At 39.5% G+C, this 18,924-nt stretch overlaps 1 protein-coding gene and 1 pseudogene across 2 annotated transcripts; both read left to right on the plus strand.

The window, feature by feature from the left end:
- The first annotated feature begins 1,060 nt into the window (after window positions 1-1,060).
- Window positions 1,061-18,495, plus strand: LOC113422939 (lysozyme C, milk isozyme-like). 2 transcript variants are annotated; one of them, XM_087956583.1, is made up of 5 exons: window positions 1,075-1,210; window positions 1,752-1,907; window positions 14,683-14,838; window positions 15,870-15,948; window positions 17,587-18,495. In XM_087956583.1, the coding sequence occupies exons 1-5, from the start codon at window positions 1,075-1,077 to the stop codon at window positions 17,648-17,650; spliced, it is 591 nt and encodes a 196-aa protein (XP_087812709.1). In that variant the 3' UTR covers window positions 17,651-18,495. The 2 variants fall into 2 exon arrangements, with proteins under 2 accessions (XP_026539906.2, XP_087812709.1); XM_026684121.2 differs by lacking the exons at window positions 14,683-14,838; window positions 15,870-15,948; window positions 17,587-18,495 and adding exons at window positions 4,922-5,000; window positions 6,689-7,815 and having other exon boundaries at window positions 1,061-1,210.
- LOC113422972 (U6 spliceosomal RNA) lies at window positions 10,160-10,272 on the plus strand (annotated as a pseudogene).
- Window positions 18,496-18,924: the final 429 nt, after the last annotated feature.

The following is an 18,924-nucleotide window of genomic DNA, read 5'->3' on the forward strand; positions in this document are numbered from 1 at the left end:
TTAAATAACTACAAGCAATACTTTAACCCACATGCATTTTTTGTGGGATAAAATGAGTCAGTTTTATCAGGAAAACATCAGAATACCTATTTAGGAGGATGAAAGAAGAGAACAGACTGTTTACTTGTCATTATTTGGAGATCTTACATTCCCAGCAAGCAGCCCACAGCTTTTAACAACATAAAACAAGAACATACTCTATAAAATCTGAATATCAGAAACTTTTCCAACATCTTTAATAATCAGTACTTAACTTCAGTGCCCAGGCAATGAAACAGTACAATTGTAACAATATTCAGTGAAAATGGATAAAGCAAATGCCTGGAAAATGAAAGATTGGGTATACAACGAAGCTTTAACCTCTTCTTTTTAAAATGAGGGAGAGAGTGACATCTCCAAACATCCTAGAGCAGGGGTGTCAAACTCGATTTCATTGAGGGTGGGGTGGGCGTGGTCAGGGTGGGCGTGGCCAGCTTGATGTTTATTTATTTTTTATTTTTATTTATGTATTTATTTTTGTCAATTGCTTACAAGATAATAGGTATAAGTAAAAACATAGTTATGAATACATGGATACATATAAGAAAAATAAAAGAAACAATAGGACAGGGACGGTAGGCACGTTGGTGCGCTTATGCATGCCCCCCTACAGGCCTCTTAGGAAAGGGGTGAGGTCAATAGTAGACAGTCTAAGATTAAAGTTTTTGGGGTTTGGGGAAGAAACCACAGAGTCAGGTAGAGTATTCCAGACATTGTCACTTGTGTGACAATCTCGTGTTAGGGCCGCCTGTGGTGGCCTGTGCACTCTGCCAACGAAAACAGGCTCCCAATCTCCGTTTTCGCCTGGGTCAGCCTCCTGCAACCCTCTGCCAGAGAAAATGGAGCTTGCAAGAGCTGCTGCATGCCCTAATTCTCCCTACTTCAGTCTTTCGAGGGAAGGAAATCCCTTGCACCAAAAGGTTTTGAATGAGAGTTTGAATAGCCAATAGTCACAAGGGCAGCCTACGGTTGCAACTTCCATGAGCTATAAATAGAAAGTGTTCTGAACACAGAAGTTTTCAAAGACCGGCAACAATGAAGGTGATTTTTTTCACCTTGTTCTGCTTACTCATAGCAAGACAGAAGGCTAAAGTATTTGATGTTTGTGACTTATATTACATTCTGAAGTTTTTTCAAATGGATCCTTTCAAAGGCATTTACTCAGAGCAGTGTGAGTTCTATTTCAGTTCCTCATAATTCATTTCCATTGTTAGGATTAATCAAAATCTAATTTTCAATCATCTACTGTATTTTCCCAATCTCTCCCCCCCTCTCTCTTCTTGTTGATTGAAGTACATTTCAGCACATTTATTTTTTTGTTTCTTCCAAATGTTTCCTTTAAAGCTAGGAAGTTTCACTGTCGTCAGCAAATGTTTTCAAATAGAAGGGTGAATATGGGACATAAGAATGAAGAATGCAAAAAGCAAAACACATCAAGATACAATAAAGGAAAAGATAAATCCAAAACATTGGAGAAGTTTCCCAGTTTCTTAGTAATCTCTGATTGCAGTGCTTTCTAGTTTACAAGATCCTAGTGGATAAAACTAAACGTTTGAATAGTCAATATTAAAACATCAGCGTCTTGAAAATGCCAACCGATGAATTGAGTTGCCAAAGATAACAGGCACTTTTCTTGCTTTCTTGTTTTGCATTTTGGGTCTGATTTTTGAAAAAAACAAAAAATCCTATTTCTTTCCTTCTTCTCCCACTAGTTGTCTGTGCAGCTGATTACTCAAGCAGGCTTGATACTTTGTACTATGAGAACGTTTGGGGTGTTCCCCGTTATGGAATATTCCAACTCAGCGGCCTCGAATGGTGTGATAATGGGAGGCACCCCACTCAAAATAGATGCAACGTTAGCTGTGATTGTGAGTGATTTCTTCCTTTCTTTCTTTTGCCTTTGCTTTTGCTTTATTGTTCAAACAGGAAATTCCAACCAGAAAGCCAAACAAAATGTTCTGTAAACTATTCTCCCAATTTCTAAATATAAATGATCTAGTTACATTCCATTGTGGCTTTTCCCTAATTGCCTCTGTGATACAATCATGCCCCAGCAACAGTGGTGGGATTCAAAATAATTTAACAACCGGTTCTCTGCCCTAATAATTTCTTCCAACAACCAGTTTGCCAAACTACTCAGAAAGTTAACAACCGGTTCTCCTGAAGTGGTGTGAACTGGCTGAATCCCACCACTGCCCAGCAACCTTTTTTCAGTTTCATTTTTTGCTCTACAGCCTTATAGTGAATGAAGCTTCTTTTTTTTCTTTTTTCTTTTTTTGTCATGTTCCCATGATGCTGTTTTGCTCTTGTCCGTAACCCCTTATCAGACAGACTTAAGTCTTCCTTAACTGTATAGGTAGTCCTCGACATATGACCATAATTGAGCCCATAATTACTGTCATAAGCAGTGGTGGGATTCATTTTTTTTTACTACTGGTTCTGTGGGCGTGGCTTGGTGGGCGTGGCAGGGGAAGGATACTGTAAAATCTCCAGTCAGAGGGGGTATTGGCCGGTTCTCTGAACTACTCAAAATTTCCGCTACCGGTTCTCCAGAACTGGTCAGAACCTGCTGAATACCACCTCTGGTCATAAGTCATGTCAGTCATTAAGTGGGCCATCGCCTGATTGCACCTGATTTTGCCATCTTTTAATGCAGTGGTTGTTAAGCAAATGTGCTTGTTGCTAGGTGAATGCTAAGTCATTAAGTGAGTGCCATGGTTATTAGGCAAAGCCATTCTTCACTATAAGCGGGGGGGTTTCTGAAAGCTAGAAAAAATACTGCTTTCTGGGGGGGGGGAACCCAGCATAAATAGTGGTCATGTGACTGCAGGGTGCTGTACATGTGGCTGATTGTCAACCACCCAAAAGCGGTGGGTGTCACATATTCATTGGGCAGCCATTAGAACTTTAAATCTGGGTCATAAGCATCTTTTGGAGGTTCATCATAACTTGGAACATTGGAACTTCAGATCAGGTTATAAGTTGAAGATTACCTGTTCTGATATTAATGTAGTGCTCCCCCCTCCTTTTATCCAATGCAATTCAAGGGCAGCATCAAGATATGTTACACGTTCTCGCCCACTAGTTTGTATGGAAATCAGGTGGGTTGCTTAAGAGAAACAGCTAACAATGGGGACATCTATTTCACGCCAGTATAGTTTTCGGACAATCTAAGAAAGAGGAAAGGCCCTTGATGGTGGCAGTGGTCACACTGGGGACTGAACCTCCTGGTTGCTGAAAGGCCATTTCCCCACAAATAGTTAGAGCAATTTCTGGAGTCATCCTTGCAACTACACAACAATAATGAGAACAGGCTTTCTATCACTTCAGTGATCTAGGTGATCTATGAAGGGATTGCATTGGGGAACTGGCCAATGGCATTCTTCCCATATTTACCAAATATATACCAAATATATACCATACACAGCAAAGTTCAAAAATGCCTGAAATCAAAGGCTTTAGGAATTGCTACCTACCATGTCCCAGTTGTTTATTACTCCTTCATCAGTTCTTCTATACATGCCGAAATAGCATTAGGAACAATCATCCAATGGAACAGCTTGCCCTCGGAAGTTGTGGGAGCGTCATCACTTGAGACTTTCAAGAAGAGATTGGACTGCCATTTGTCAGAAATGGTGTAGAGTCTCCCGCTTGGGCGGGGGGTTGGACTAGATGACCTACAAGGTACCTTCCAGCTCTGATTATCTGTTATCTGTTAATTTCATAGACAAAGTTGCGGCCCAAGACAAAACAAGATTAAAAGTATCTCTATGTTATTTATGGACCACTATTTACTAGTCAAATACTTTCTAATCAATACAATAATATTATTTAATTCAAAGTCTAAGTAAAATCTGAGAGCCAAGTGCTATTCTGATATGCTTGAGGATACCAGAAGTCACAAAAGTGCACAGGATCAAAACACAAAAAATACCTAATATAATTTACAACTGAATTATTTATTTGTTTGTTTGTTTGTTTGTTTATTTATAAGCATTTATGCCACCCATCTCCCCTATAAGGTGACTTTGGGCAGCTTATAAGTTATAAAACAAGTAGAAAAAATTAAAATATTAAAACTACACAGGTTAAGATTATTCAAACTATTCTGAAACCAGAACTGAGGGAAGGACAGGATGGGGATGAGGCCTTCTTACCCTGTTATCCATCTCTAGCAGTGATTGCTTTCACCAGGCTGCAGGCCAAACAGCAAATCCATGTTTTAATATCTTTCTGATAGACCCAAAAGGTGGGAGCAGTTCTCACCTCCGGTTCCATAGAGATGGAACCAGAGCAGAAAACATGCTGTTAATGGTGATTAGTTTTGAACATAGAGATACTTTTGAATATAAGACATAGAGATCTGATGCTAGGTGATTCCCTGGTGAAAAATTGTACTTTGTAGCTACCTTATTTATTTTAAGGTCAGTTATTAAAGTACTGTAAATTGAAAACATTTTAACAAATGCTAAAATAATTTATTACAAAGATTTCCTTAGTGTCTTTTCATGTCTACATCGCCATTCCTGGACGGCTAGCTATATTGATCTTTGTTGGCATGCCACCAAGGAATTAAATCAGAATAAGTCCCATCTTCTGTCTCCTCATGTTTATTGGCTGGCCCATGGTCAGTATATTACTTGAAGACATTCTTGGGCTAAGGAACCCAATCCTATTCTCTCACACATGGCTTATCTCACAAGATCGTTAATTAAAGGTAGGAATACTGGTAGATGAAAAAGTAGATATGAGTAAGGAATAGATTAAAAACAGCACAGCCTCTGTATGTCCCACTTCAAGATGAAGTTCTGATATCTTGGATAATCGGTTGGCATATCACACTTTTAGATTTAACATTCTTCCATTGAAATTATCTTCACAGTGTTCTTAGATGATGACATCCAAGATGATACTTTATGCGTTAAAAAAATAGTTCAAAGAACGAAGGATATGAGAGCTTGGTGAGTGTCAAGTGGCGCTTTTCTCTCCTTTCAGTTAGTGCTTTCAAGGGCTTTTCTGCATTGCAGCTTTCACCAGTTTCTCTATTCTGAAGAAACTAGCTGGAAATGAAATCTGTACATTGACCATTGGGTTGGTCAAGTGTTGTATATGGATGGCAGATAACGTGGCTCTGATTGGTGGATTTACCTACTTCTCTTCCTTCCTGCCAATCCTAGGAAAGCAAACAGCAATTCCCACCCCCCAATTTTTTCAGACAGGGCTTTTGAGGACTGGAAGAAAAACTTCCAAGTTTCTTCTTCTGCTTGGCCTGAAGAGAAAATTTGGCATTTCTCAGCAATTTCACGCATTCATTACTAAACTTGTTTTTAAAAAATGAAGGAAAAAGTTCAGCCTCTCACTGTAGGCAGCCTAGGAACTCATTATGAAATATCCAGTAGAGAACAGCAGAGGGAGCAAAGGGGAGGCATCACAGGACATACAAGCCAATTAGAATAGAGTTTTTTGTGTAGGGTAGAAGGAATCACAACAGGCATAATTCCTGTTTGAACCAGCAAAAGTGGAAAAACTATTTTTGATGCAAACCCAGAAAGTTTAGATGGAGATCATCTTTCCAGCAGATGAGAACAAGTTGAAAACTTGATCTTCTATTCCTGACCTTCTAAAATTCTAAAATTGAATTGGCTCAGTGGTTAAGACGTTGAGCTTTGTCGATCAGAAAGGTCGGCAGTTCAAATTCCTAGCACTGCGTAACGGAGTGAGCTCCCGTTACTTGTCCTAGCTTCTGTCAACCTAGCAGTTCGAAAGCATGTAAAAATGCAAATAGAACCATAGGGACCACTTTGTGGGGAAGTAACAGCGTTCTGTGCGCCTTCGGCATTTAGTCATGCCGGCCACATGACTACGGAGACATCTTCGGACAGTGCTGGCTCTTCGGCTTTGTAACGGAGATGAGCACCGCCCCCTAGAGCCAGAAATGAACAGCACATATGTGCAAGGGGAACCTTTACCCTTTAATCTTGTGCTGGGGCAAATAGAAAGTCTGGATTAGCCTCAAGGCACCAATCAAATGAATTTTATTCTGGGAGCAGCTTTTCCAAAATGGTGCCCTGGATTGGATTTCACTTCTTCTTCAAATTGCAATCTTTTTTAGGACTTTCTATGGCCATTGTAGCTGAGGAGATAATAATTGAACCAACTTGGAGGAAGCTATCAAAAAGGGGTTTAAGTGAAAATTATAGTCATGCTACATGTGTTTGGAAAAAAAAATCTTTTTTTTTTCATTCAGTGGCACTTTTGAAAACAATTTCAACAATTTTGAATATATTTGAATATTAATTTTTTTAATCCATTTGCTTAGATTTTCCTATTTTGAGGTGAGAATGTAGAACGAGGAGCTAATTGGAGAGGAAAGATGGGAGGGTTACAAATAGAAAGCAGTGACCATCTATAACTTTCTACATTTTAATGAATTTTGCAATAAAATCCTTATTGAAAAGTATCACTAATATCAAAACAAATTAAGCTAGTCTTTATGCTGGCAAAATAAGCTACTCCTCTATTTATTCCTCCTTTTGTTTGAAAGATGTTACTTAGTTGATGAGACATCAATTGTTCAGAGCTATTTTCTTCTCACTTATATAAACAATTTATAATAGCTAATTGAACTTTTCCCCCATTACTTTTTCAGGCCACTTTATCTGAAATACTGCAACAAGCAGACTATCAGCTATTATTACATGCAATGCCTTTTTGGTAAGAATCATGGTACACCCAAAAAGAGAATTCGACAGAAGACAAGGACACTTAGATTGGCGATGGCTTTAAAACAGCTTCAAAACTTCAAAAAGAACTTCTAAGGAAGTAGATAGAAGATAGATGACAGACAGACAGATACTATAGATGATAGAAAGATAGATGGATGATAGATATATAGATAAATAGATGGATGGATGGATAGATAGATGTTATAGGTGATAGAAAGATAGTATACACACACACACACACACACACAGAGAGAGAGAGAGAGAGAGAGAGAGAGAGAGAAGTTGTATTTCCTTTTTAAATATTATATTTTATCATTCTCCCTGAATGAACAATTGGTTTCCAAGAGGAAAGTTCTTGATATCTTTCTCCTTAAGCTCTTTACGGGTATCAATTATCCTTGGTGGCGTAGTGGTTAGAGTCCAGTACTGCAGACTACTTCTGCTGACTACCAGCTGACTGCAATTTGGCAGTTCAGTTCTCACCAGTTCAAGGTTGACTCAGCCTTCCATCTTTCTGAGGTGGGTAAAATGAGGACCCAGATTGTTGGGGACAATCTGCTGACTCTGTTAAACTGCTTAGAGGGGGCTGTGAAGCACTGTGAAGTAGTATATAAGTCTAAATGCGATTGTTATTACTATCCATAAAAACAGACCTTAAGCTTGTTCCCCATAATTTTCAGGAACAGGTGGATCTTGTTTGAATCTGTTATACCCCCTCATTTCATCATAAATATATGCCAAATAATTGTTTGAGAATTTTATTTGAAAGCAAATAAATTGACAGCATTTTAGGTTGTTCTTGAGTTATTTTTGTGCTTCTTTTACTTTTTAAAAATCCAATAAAGTGTAGAAAAGTTATTTTATTATTTATTTATTACATTTATTATTATTTATTAAAAAAATTTGCCACCCAACTCACCATGAAGAGATTCTGGAAAGTGTACAATATTAAAAAGAAGAAGACTATACAAAAACATGTGTATAATAAGAACAGAATACTATGAAAATGCAAATTATCAGCTATAACTAAAAGATAAGGAGGGAGGGGGAGGGGGGATCTGTTGTTGATTCATCAATCATCTCCAGCATGACATTCACCATTGGAGCCCCAGGCCAACTGACAGAGCCAGGCCTTCATATGCTTGTGGAAGGTCAGGGGAGTGGGAGCTGACTTCACTCGGGGAGGGAGGGGGGGCAAGATGTTCAAAGGGCCCAAATGATGGCAGAGAAGGCTCTATTTCTGAACCCCACCATCCAGAATTCCCTGGCTGATGCCTCGCCTGCCATCATGGGTGGGATGAGATAGTTTCTCAAGTAACCTGGATTCATGCCATGAAATGCTTTAAAGGTGATAACCAACACCTCGAATTGCACCGGAAACAAACCAGCAGCCAATGCAGCTTGCAAAACAGTGATGTAACATGGAGGGTTTCACCATCTACAAGGGATAAGGAAGGATCTAACTGAGAGGTGGTTGCACTGACAGCATCAAGGACCTGACCACATCCTCAGGTCCAATGGGATCAAATCATTCCCAGTTCACTAAGCAAGATCTCACACAGAGGCCACGCAGGCAAGATCCTGTTCAAAGTCTTGGCTGCCCTTAGGTTTTTGCTGGGCAGCAAAACTTCCAGGACATCCCCCAGTTCCTTCTGGAACCTGGAGCCAAAGGGGATGCTGTCCATGAACTGGGAATTAGCTCAGGGGGTGAGAATATGCCATCAATACTATACCTTGCATGGTCTCCTCTGCTGGAATCTCATCTATTGCCCACCTGGCTCAGGCTCCACAATAGGGTGTCTCTTGGCATCTTCGGGGCAAGCCATCATCCCAACCTTGGTCTCAGCCTCGTCCCTCAGCCTCTGCAGCTCAACTCCAATCACTACCATCATCATCGTCTTCACAGAGAGACTAGAACTCCAAATCCAACCCAGGACTCTGATCCACATGAAGGTATCACCATCGCCATTGCCATCACCACCACCAAGCAGCTGATATTCTGCACTGACCTGCTGAGCGAGCACAGCAGTCACCCAAACTCCACCAAACTGACCAGATGAGCTCTAAACTGTTGCTGCTCACTCTACATGCAGGGTACAGGTTCAGGATCAGCTCTGAAGTGTCACCACTGCTGCCAAATTGCTGGTCTCTCATGCCACCAAACAGCTGAGCCAAAATGCAGCAGCTACAGTTCTTGACTGGCCCTCACTGCGACCAGGCAGCCATGTCCAAAGTTGCTCACCCAGTGATTGAGACTTGGACAGAAATTCAAAGTAAGCATTGAAGATAAGGAGGGGGAAAGAGGGGACGGGGGAGAAACTGCCCCCCCACACACAATATTCCAGCATTTTCTGGGGGGAGGACAGGGGTGGGATTCTACCAGTTTGCACCTATTCACTAGAACCGGTTGTTAACATTCTAAACAGTTCAGAGAACCGGTTGTTAGAAGAAATTACTGGCCTAATCCTGTAAGGAAGGCAGGAAGGAAACATTCTGGTGTTGCTTACAGAAAGTGCCTCTCCGTTAACCCTTATTATGCTCTTGGCAGGACTAGACTTCCTGTCTCAGGAACTTCTCTGGAGTTTTTTCCCCCTCCTTTGCTGGTACTTTGCTTGTGTGGAGTGACCATTCAAAGTTACAATGGCACTGAAACTTATGACCATTTTTCACACTTACGACTGTTGCCGCATCCCCACAGTCATGAGAGGCCAGGCGAGGAGATGCGTGCCTCGATGTGAGTGATATTGAGTTGGCCACACCCAGCCAATAACATGACCACCAAGCCTCGAACACCCAGTCACATGACCACCGAGCCATGCCCACCACCTAAGCCACGCCCACAGAAACAGTTGTTAAAATATTTGAATCCCACCCCTGGGGGAGGATATTGGGAGCTCCACATCAACTGTCTGCTCCCATCCACCATCTTCCATGTGATCTTTATTTATTTCCCCAATATGATCCAAAATGTCCAAAGAAGACGCTCTTAGTCTGAATCTATTGCCAATAAAATTAAGGCTAACATATGGATAACAGGAATAGGAGAATCAATACCAGTTTCATAACATTCTGGTTTTTGTCAGCTTTCTGGTGCTACTGTGGCAAATACTACAAGGTGAACTATAAGGTTCCTATTAAACAGATTTTCTCCCCTAAAGTTAAAAAACTTACATTCCCATCAGCAAATAATGAAACTGTGAAATTTCACAGTGTGCTTAGATCAGGGATGTCAAACTCGCATCGTCACAGCAGTATCACGTGACTTATCAGGACTTTTTCCCCCTTCATTAAACCGGGCGGGGGCGGGGCCAGTACGTGACGCCTCCAGCCCGTGGGCCGTGAGTTTGATACCCATGACTTAGACCATCATTTTACTCCCCTTTTATCATTATATATTGTTCATTTCAGCAGCTTAAATATCAAAATGTGAACCACACAGAGAAGATAAGCATGGCCTTTGCGTCAGAATGGCATGCAAATCTGGGTAGCAAGACAGAAACAAATTTATCTGAGTTCATGAGATTGCTTCTGAGTAAGTGTGTACATGACTGTAAATTATATTTTAGTGAGAGTTTTATTTGGCTTTTGGAAGTAAAAACATATTTTTCAATACACAGATTATTTACCTGTGAACTGCATCTTTCAATCATTCTGATAGCATTAGAACTTACACTTTCAGCAATTCACAAAGTTTAATTGTAATGTTAAGTTACATAATTTGCACATTTTATTCTTACTGTTCTTAATTTCTACTCAAAGTTAGGATGAGGAGGAAGATAAAGTAAAGAGTAGCTGCATTTTTATTCCCTTATTTGTTCTGAAAGCATTTCCATTGGTTCCTATCTAAACTGGCTATTGAAATTATCCACCACTTTACTACTAAATGTAACTACATTCATTTTTCAATCAGACTACAACTTGTATATCTGGCCTTGCTCTCATTGCAAATTTTTCTTCTGCCCACTGTTCACCCAGAATTGGATGAAGTTTAAAAGCCTCATTTTAATTGACCCTAATTTCCCAATGAGGATCAGTGTATTTTGTTGCTATTTAAAGAGGAGAAGCCATGCTCCAACCCTCAGATACATTGTAGGATGTGATGAAAGCAGATTCTTGAAAGATCATCGTGGGTCTATTTGTCATCTTTTACAATCATCAAGAACATCAATGTTAGTTTGCTTACGAAATTGAATTGTCGTGGTTTAGAGTTCTTATTGAGAACATTCAAAAATATGTTGGAAAACAAATTGGAAAACAAAGATCTCAATATCTCAAAGCATGAGAATCTGCGTAAGAAACCTGCTAGAGTTATGGTTGAAATGGTCATCATCATTATTTTAGCCATTATCTATCTACTGCAGGATGGAGGCCTCTTCCACACATTTCCAACCTATATAACCCTGAGTTTTCTTTTGCCAATTGGGCCTGTAATATTTGCTGATGTCGCTAGTCCATCTGGTTTTTAGGTCTGTGTAAATGTACATCTATGAGGAGGTGATAAGCCACTGGGAAAGCCAAGAGAAGTCATCAAAACCATAAAAAAGCGAACACTAGCATATTTGGGAAATGTGATTGAATTGAATTTATTGTCATTGTACATATATACACAGTATACATACAACGAAATTCACATAACAACCAGAGACTAGACTCAACATGCACACACACAACAATCCCCAAACACCTCCCCACTTGTCAAAATTCCCCACCTCCTAAAAACACCCAAGCATCCACACAACAGACCAAGTAATATTGTCCAACAGCTCACTGATGGTGGTCCTTAAGTTCATTGTTAAGTGCATTTATAGCTCTGGGATAAAAACTATTCAGAAAACGTGTGGTCCAAGTTTTAATTGTTCTGTATCTACTGCCAGAAGGCAACAGTTCATAAAGATTGTAAACAGGATGGGAAGAGTCTCTGCGAATGTTGTGCAACTTCCACAAACTGCGAGATGTGAAGATGTCATCCAGGGCTCGTAGTTGGAACCCAATGATATTCTGGGCAGTTTTAATGATTCTCTGTAGAACCTTTTTGTCCGCTACAGAACTGCTCCCGTACCATACAAGAATTCAGTATGTCAGGACATTCTCAATGGTGCTGCGGTAGTAGGACAGAAGTAGATACTGAGGTAGATTTATCTTCCTGAGCATTCTTAGGAAGTACAGCCTCTTCTGTGCCTTCTTCACAAGCATGTTAGCATTCATAGATGCAACCTCCAGAAAACTACAGCATATTTCACTTAATGCTCCAAGGAAAGATTGAAGGCAAACGAGGTCCAGGCAGAAGAAGAACATCATGGCTTCAAAATCTAAGGGACTGCTTTGGACAAAACTCAACATCACTTTTTTGTGCAGCTGTTGATAAAAATAGGATTGCCAACATCCGATGGCTGATATGGCACAAGAAGAAGAAGAAATGTACATCTGCAAATATAAATGTACTTAAGTGGCAGCTGACATTTTTCCTAGACCTCCAGATTTTCCCCTGTAAATCTCAAAGATGCTCAATTCTATTCCTGCTCTTTCTTGAGATAATTCAGTCAGTATTTATATTTCCTTCAAATACTGTAATTGTATGAACGGAATGAGATACAACTAGAAAATTACTAATTGATAAGATATTTGAAAACATTGCTTTGGTATTGCAATATACAACTAGAAAGTATTGAGATATACAACTAAAAAGCTCTGGGCACCATATACCCTATCTCAAAACAAAACAAAACACTCTTAAGTGTGATCTTTAGAACCTCTTCTGAATTGCCAAGGAAGGAAAAATGGGATACAGTCGTATTAACTGCATTAAATTACCTTACTGCATTAATTTCCATATTGGTTCCACACACCCCTCGTCTCCTCACCCCACCCCACAACCCCAATGTCTTTATTCTCATCCTGAACATGGTCTTCAGCTTCTGGAGCAGTGGCATTTTGTGCAGACATCTTACCAAGAGAAGAAAGCTTACAGAGCCACACATCACTCTGTTGCTAAGTCTACATCTTTCATTGCCCATAACATCCCACCGTTTGGATAAAACCACTTCTTATAACACCTTGGGTGGGAAAAAAGGGCCAGGCATTGCAACCACAGTCTCCAATCCCTTCTGATTCCATACCAGTACTATGAGAGCTGTATTGCTGTCATGCTGAATCGCCCATTACAGATCGCCCTAGTGCAGTGGTCACAACTGGGATGAAAATTCAGTTGTTAAGAAAAGTGGTTGTTAAGTGAAACAGAAATTATGTTTATAATCTTACTTCAACTTTCTGTTGCTTTACCAACCTGCAAGGTTATAAATACAAACATTGGTCAAAAAGTTAGTTTTTAATCAGCCTTATGATTGCGAACAGTCACTAAACAAGGCAGTTGCTGAACAAAAACTACCTGTATATGTCTTTAAGGCTGTGGCTAGAAATTTTCTAGGATTTCAGCTCCTCAGATTATACTGTAGAAGCTGAAATCTCACCTTCCTTTGTTCTGCATAGAAGATGGTACCCCACATAACACTCATTTGTTTTGTTTTATTTTTTTCATTTATTACTTCCAGGACTTCAGAAGTATTTGATTACATCCCTTCCTCATTTGTGGATGGATATACCCAGAGGTGGTATTCAGCAGATTCTGATCAGTCCTGCAGAACTGGTGGCGGAAATTTTGAGTAGTTTGGAAAACCGGCAAATCCCACCTCTGACTGGAGATTTTACAGTATCCTTCCCCTGCCACTCCCACCAAGCCACACCCACAGAACTGGTAGCAAAAAAATTAGAACCCCATCACTGGATATACGCCAAGACTATGCCATATGCTTCTGTCTGATAGTTCCATTTTTAGGCAGACGGAATATGCTGGCCAACCTTGGCTACTCTATTTCTTCAAGTATGCCGCCAAAGGGATTATTCTTATTACCTTTTTCCTTTATGAATTATGGTAGGCCATTCCATGATTTTAGAAACTTTTCCACCCATTGCAATTCCTGCAAGGAAATGCTTGGATTGTGTAAACCATTTTCCCACAATAAATGCATCAAATGTGGAAGCTAGAAACGTGAGCATAAAGGCTCATGCACACAAAGCACATCTCTGCAGAGGTTTAGCTATGAGGTTTGGTTTTAATTTCTCTACTGTACATTTGCATAATTATTAGTTAAGCCAAATATTTATATTCTTCCTCTGTGTTGGAAAAAAACAGTGGTATTAATGTTACTATTTTTATCTGAGGCATGCAGCTATCCAAGATCTTTATGAATGCCAACCTGTGACTGCAGGAACATAATGATCTAAACTTTATCTGACCGCCATAAAAATAACATTAGTGGAGAGAAGAGGCAGCCCCCAATTAAAACAACTAAAGCAAGCCTATAAAAACTTTGCAAGTCAAAAAACATCATTTTTCAGACCTGTACAGCGATGAAAGGTCTGTGGTTTGCCTTCCTTTGCCTGTTCGCTCAAGCAAGTGAAGCCAGAATATACTCCAAGTGTGAAATGTATAAAGAATTGAAAAAACATGGAATGGAGGATTACTATAAAGTTGGCCTAGGTCACTGTAAGTTTTCTTCTTTGAATGCACTACTTCTTTCCTTGCTGGAAGCTTTAACTTAAGTCCAATATGATGATCATCTAACTGTATATCATTTCAGTTTTATTTTGGAGGAAGTTTCTTTTTTCTTTAATGTCTAGAATTTAAAACGAACATTCATATTAAGGTCAAAAATTCATTAATATGAATATGCAAGTTCCAGTGTTTAGGCAAAATTATCTGTAGAGCAGCAGAAGAAGGACCACCCATAACTATCCCCTACCCCTTGGTACATGAATCATGCACATGAGACATTAAAAAGGAGTGGGTTTGTCACGAACACAAGTTTTCCTTTGACAGTGAATCAATTATTCATGTTCAATTGCTATGATTTCCTCCTAGGGTTATGTTTGATCCTATTTAGCAGTGGGTTCAACACTGAACATTATGTGTATACTGAAGGACACCCATATTATGGTTTATTTCACCTGAGTGGTCTAATATGGTGCACAGATGGGAGACATAACAGCCAGAACATTTGCCGAATAGATTGTGAGCGTGAGTGACTTCCTTCATACTTTTGCATTAATTGATCCAACAACCTGGGTTCCATTATCAAATGAATTGAAGTAAAAATTACCCTAGAAATAAAGCCCTAAGCCCATCAAACTTTCTTTTATCGAGCTATTAGCTTGATACCCGTGCTTCGCTACAAAACTATGTGGTGGGACTTAGTTTTGGGGGAGGAAAATAAAGGGAAAAAATTCTGCCTCTGCCTACCACTATCCATCAGTATTCATCTGGCTAGTGTCCTGTCAATGTGTGAGAGAGTTGAGGCTGTTTGGAAACTGAAGCAGTATTTGCTGTGTGAGCAAAAAGGAGACAGCAAGGAGTCTGGGCATGGCTTAGCTTAACTGTTCTGTACTAAAGCTGCTTGGTGCTGTGAAAGTGAAACTGAAACAGAAACTCCTCTGCTTGTGTTTTGCATTTGGAACAGATTTCTTTTCAGGTGGGGAGGGGGAGTAGAACTCCTTAGCATCAGAGCGTGTTAATAATAATATAGGAAATATTAATGCTCTGATGGTCATTTCGAAAAATCCTTTCTTAGTGAGCACCTAGAAGCCAAGAGGAACTTACGTGCCAAATTTCAAGTTTGTAGGCTTTATAGTTCTGGAGATTTTGTCATGATGTAGTATTTCGCTTTTATATAGAGAGAGATATAATGATCTGTACACAACAATCTAAGGTATTCTCCCAAAGATCCCATTCCCAGCATTTTGGACATCCCTAATAAATAAAAAATATGAGAGCCTGTGTGGGATTTAGTGACTGAAATGGAAGGCTGGCTCTCATTAATACAGAGAACAATTGAGACTTCCTTGAATGAGTGCACTGGAAACTACTTGCCATGAAATTCTAAATCTCTTGCAAGATCATCTTAAGCCTGGGAGATTCAACCATCACTGGAAAGCCAAAGGTCAGCATAGAAAAACTATTGGCATTTTGTGGAGGGTTCATTACTTAAAATCCCAGTTTTATCATGGAAGGAACTTTGATTTCATTAAAGCTTTCCTTCTCTTCTGCCACAGAATTCCTCGATGACGATATTACAGATGACATTAAATGTGCTAAGATAATTGCCAGGACTAGCAAAGGGATGTTGTTTTGGTAAGTAACGTCTACTACGTTAATTCTAGGGAAAAAAATAAAAAGTGGTAGAGAGTATTATTTAATCTTACAAAACCTTGGTAGAAGTCCCTTATTATTAGGGGGTAGTATTATCTTTGTATATGAAATGCAACTCTTGAATCTTCTGTATTTTGCTGTGGGCCCTGCTTGTTTTCAAAATAAGTTGGGGGAAAGAAATAGAAGAATGCAGTTGTGGAAGCTATTAGATAACAGGGATGTGATGAGCCAGTTTGGTCTAGACTCTAGAGGTTAAGGTGCTGCCCTTAAGAACCTTAGGCTGTGAGTTCCAGTCCCACTTTAGGCCAGCTGGAGGACTTTCGGCCCATCATTCTCTCTCTCAGCCCAACCCACCTCACAGAATTGTTGCTGTGGGGAAAATAGGAAGTAGTAGTAATAGGTATGTTCACCACCTTATTTATAAGCAATAATAATGATGGGATTTTAAAAATCAAATAAATAAAATATATGAGATTTCTCACTTTGGGAACTCTGGAACGTTCCATTCCCCCCTCCCTCACCCAACCATGTCAAACTTCAGTTTCTGATCATGCCATTCCAGGGACAGTTTGGCATTTTCTAGAAAGAAAACCTCTGAAACAGAAGTGGTTCAAGATTTTCTGGACAGGATATGCTGAACAATACAACCCTGTTTCCAGTCCAGATCACAAGAGAACATTTCAAATTACTTCTGCTTTAGTGGATTAATTGGAGTGTGGTGGCTGCGGTGGTTGGAGGTTAGCAAGCTCCCATTAGAGACCTGAGTGTTGGGTGGGGTGAGCTCCTGTCATTTGCTCCAGCTCCTTGATGGGGACATGAAAGGAATCCCCACAGGCGTCCTCCTAGCAATAGTGATGTCACCAGCTGATCCTTTCATCGGGAAATGCCTTAAATAGTGCCTCCAACATGAAGGGATGGAGTGGATTTATTTCCAAAATATGCCAACCACCCCCAGAATGACAGAGGAAATGGAATGTATGTTCCAAAATTGTATGGAATATTCTGTTCCCAAATTAATGCATTTTGCTCATCAATATAACTTCTATGAAATGTGAGGTCCACTATGGGATAGTTAAAAGCACTGAAGTCAGGAGATTCAGAGTTCTCTGAGTTTTCTGAGCCATGGGAGCTGACTAGGTAACTTTGCCCCAACTATGAACACTCTAAAACAGCCCAAACTATTCACAAGATTGCTGTAAAGGGGACCAATAACAGAAAGGAGCACTATGTATGCAACCTGAAGCTTTTGGAGAAAAGATTGGATATAAATCTGAATAAACAAATAAGTCTCAAATAATGCAAAATAATGAGAAAGCAAAGACATTTCCAATCTATATATTAAGATCTGGTCCGAGCAGTTGCCCTACCAATGCATATTTTTGTCATTTCCTCACAATATTGACCATTTTGACCTGAGAGTCTTCTTTTATATTTCTGTTACTTCTTGCATGGGCTCTGAAAAGGAATTGTTTGCACACTGTAGATGCAATAAAAAAGCACATTTTGGAATGTACTTGTTGCATTAAAATCCATTGCTGCAAAGATGCCATTTAAAAAAAAAAAACAATGACATCTTTGTTATGTATTAACCTATTCTGCTCTCCTCTCCTATTTCTTTAGGACACACTTCTACGAATACTGCACTCACCCTGTGCCCCAAATATTATATTGGGAATGTGTATGAAATACAAGAATCAATGTACCATTTTGTTTTTCTGCTTTTGGATGACTCTGTCCAGTCCAAATAGTTTCTGGAATGACTGTACCTGTTGCTTGGAAACCGTCTTCCCATCTGAACCTCAGTCAGTCAGAATCACAAGTTGTTTGCCTTCTAAACCAGGGAGACAGGAAACTGAAATCTAATCCATTTTCAGGAAACAATTTTTGTAACCCTCAAATTTTATGAGCTTTGGAATAGTATGTTAGATCCATCATCTGAACTCTAAGAACAAAATTTTAAAAATAGCATAAAATCTACTTAAAAGTACATGAAACAGCCGACTGATAGGAATATTTATGTTTCCGTTGTATGACTTGAAAATATGCAAAATGGAAGGATAGAGTATAAAAATAATATTGTTTAAATGTTGACATATTCTATACTTCAGATGAAAAACCAGACTAGGTTACAAGTTTTAAAATTCACCTTTGTCTCATTCAATCAATCACATATCTGGTCAATTACTGAACTGAATGCTAGAGGTCTTGCTGGCCGTGTCTTGGATCATAGTCCCCTCTTATGGCTACTAGGTAAGAGGGATTCCTCTGTGGTTGAACTTGTGCTCAACAACCATCTATCTACAGTTACATCCTTGAGGTCCTTGTATGCCAGTACTAGAAAAATATATCTCCACACCCAGAGATACACAAGATCGCAACATGTATGCCTGTGGATACCAAGCAAAAAATTTGACCAGAGTTTATAATCAGTACTTTAAATATTATATGCTGCATATAATACTTTAAAAAATACTAGAAAAATGTATTCAGCATCTGGTAAAAAGCAGAATAGGGGAACTACTGCACTTTATGGGGCAAGATATTTCATAAATTATTTGATTCATCTTTGGATCCAGACTTGGCAGCTCCCATCCCTCTGGCTATTGAGAAGGATGTGGGTAAGTGTGGATAGGTGTGAGGCGGGATGCATGTGAGAAAGAGCAAATATATATATATTGTAACAAGTAAAGATTTGCTGCTATTTTAAATTCACTGGGTCTCCATGTATTCTAAAGAGCCAGTTGTGGCTCAAGTGTTCGGTTGAAAATTATTTGAGTGTGGCTATTTTTCAGGGCTATGAATGTTGAAGAATGTTAGCACCCACCCCTTTCCTAGAAGAATACCACCTCTGACACACACACACACACACACACACACACACACACACACACATTTTCAAATTTTGGGTTAAGACTTTCTTTCAGTTGCACATATCAAGCAGAGAAAAATGTATCCTGA

Source organism: Notechis scutatus, chromosome 2 (genome assembly GCF_049901735.1).
Source record: "Notechis scutatus isolate UNSWTSFEM ecotype Mainland chromosome 2, rNotScu1.2, whole genome shotgun sequence".
Classification (NCBI taxonomy): domain Eukaryota; kingdom Metazoa; phylum Chordata; class Lepidosauria; order Squamata; family Elapidae; genus Notechis; species Notechis scutatus.

What these genes read in the sequence shown, in the direction of transcription:
- LOC113422939 (XM_087956583.1), top strand. Translation starts at nt 1,075, where the DNA reads ATGAAGGTGATTTTTTTCACCTTGTTCTGCTTACTCATAGCAAGACAG. An exon ending in ATGCAACGTTAGCTGTGATT is followed by an intron (nt 1,908 to 14,682) that starts GTGAGTGATTTC and finishes ATTTCCTCCTAG; the next exon opens with GGTTATGTTTGATCCTATTT. An exon ending in TTGCCGAATAGATTGTGAGC is followed by an intron (nt 14,839 to 15,869) that starts GTGAGTGACTTC and finishes CTTCTGCCACAG; the next exon opens with AATTCCTCGATGACGATATT.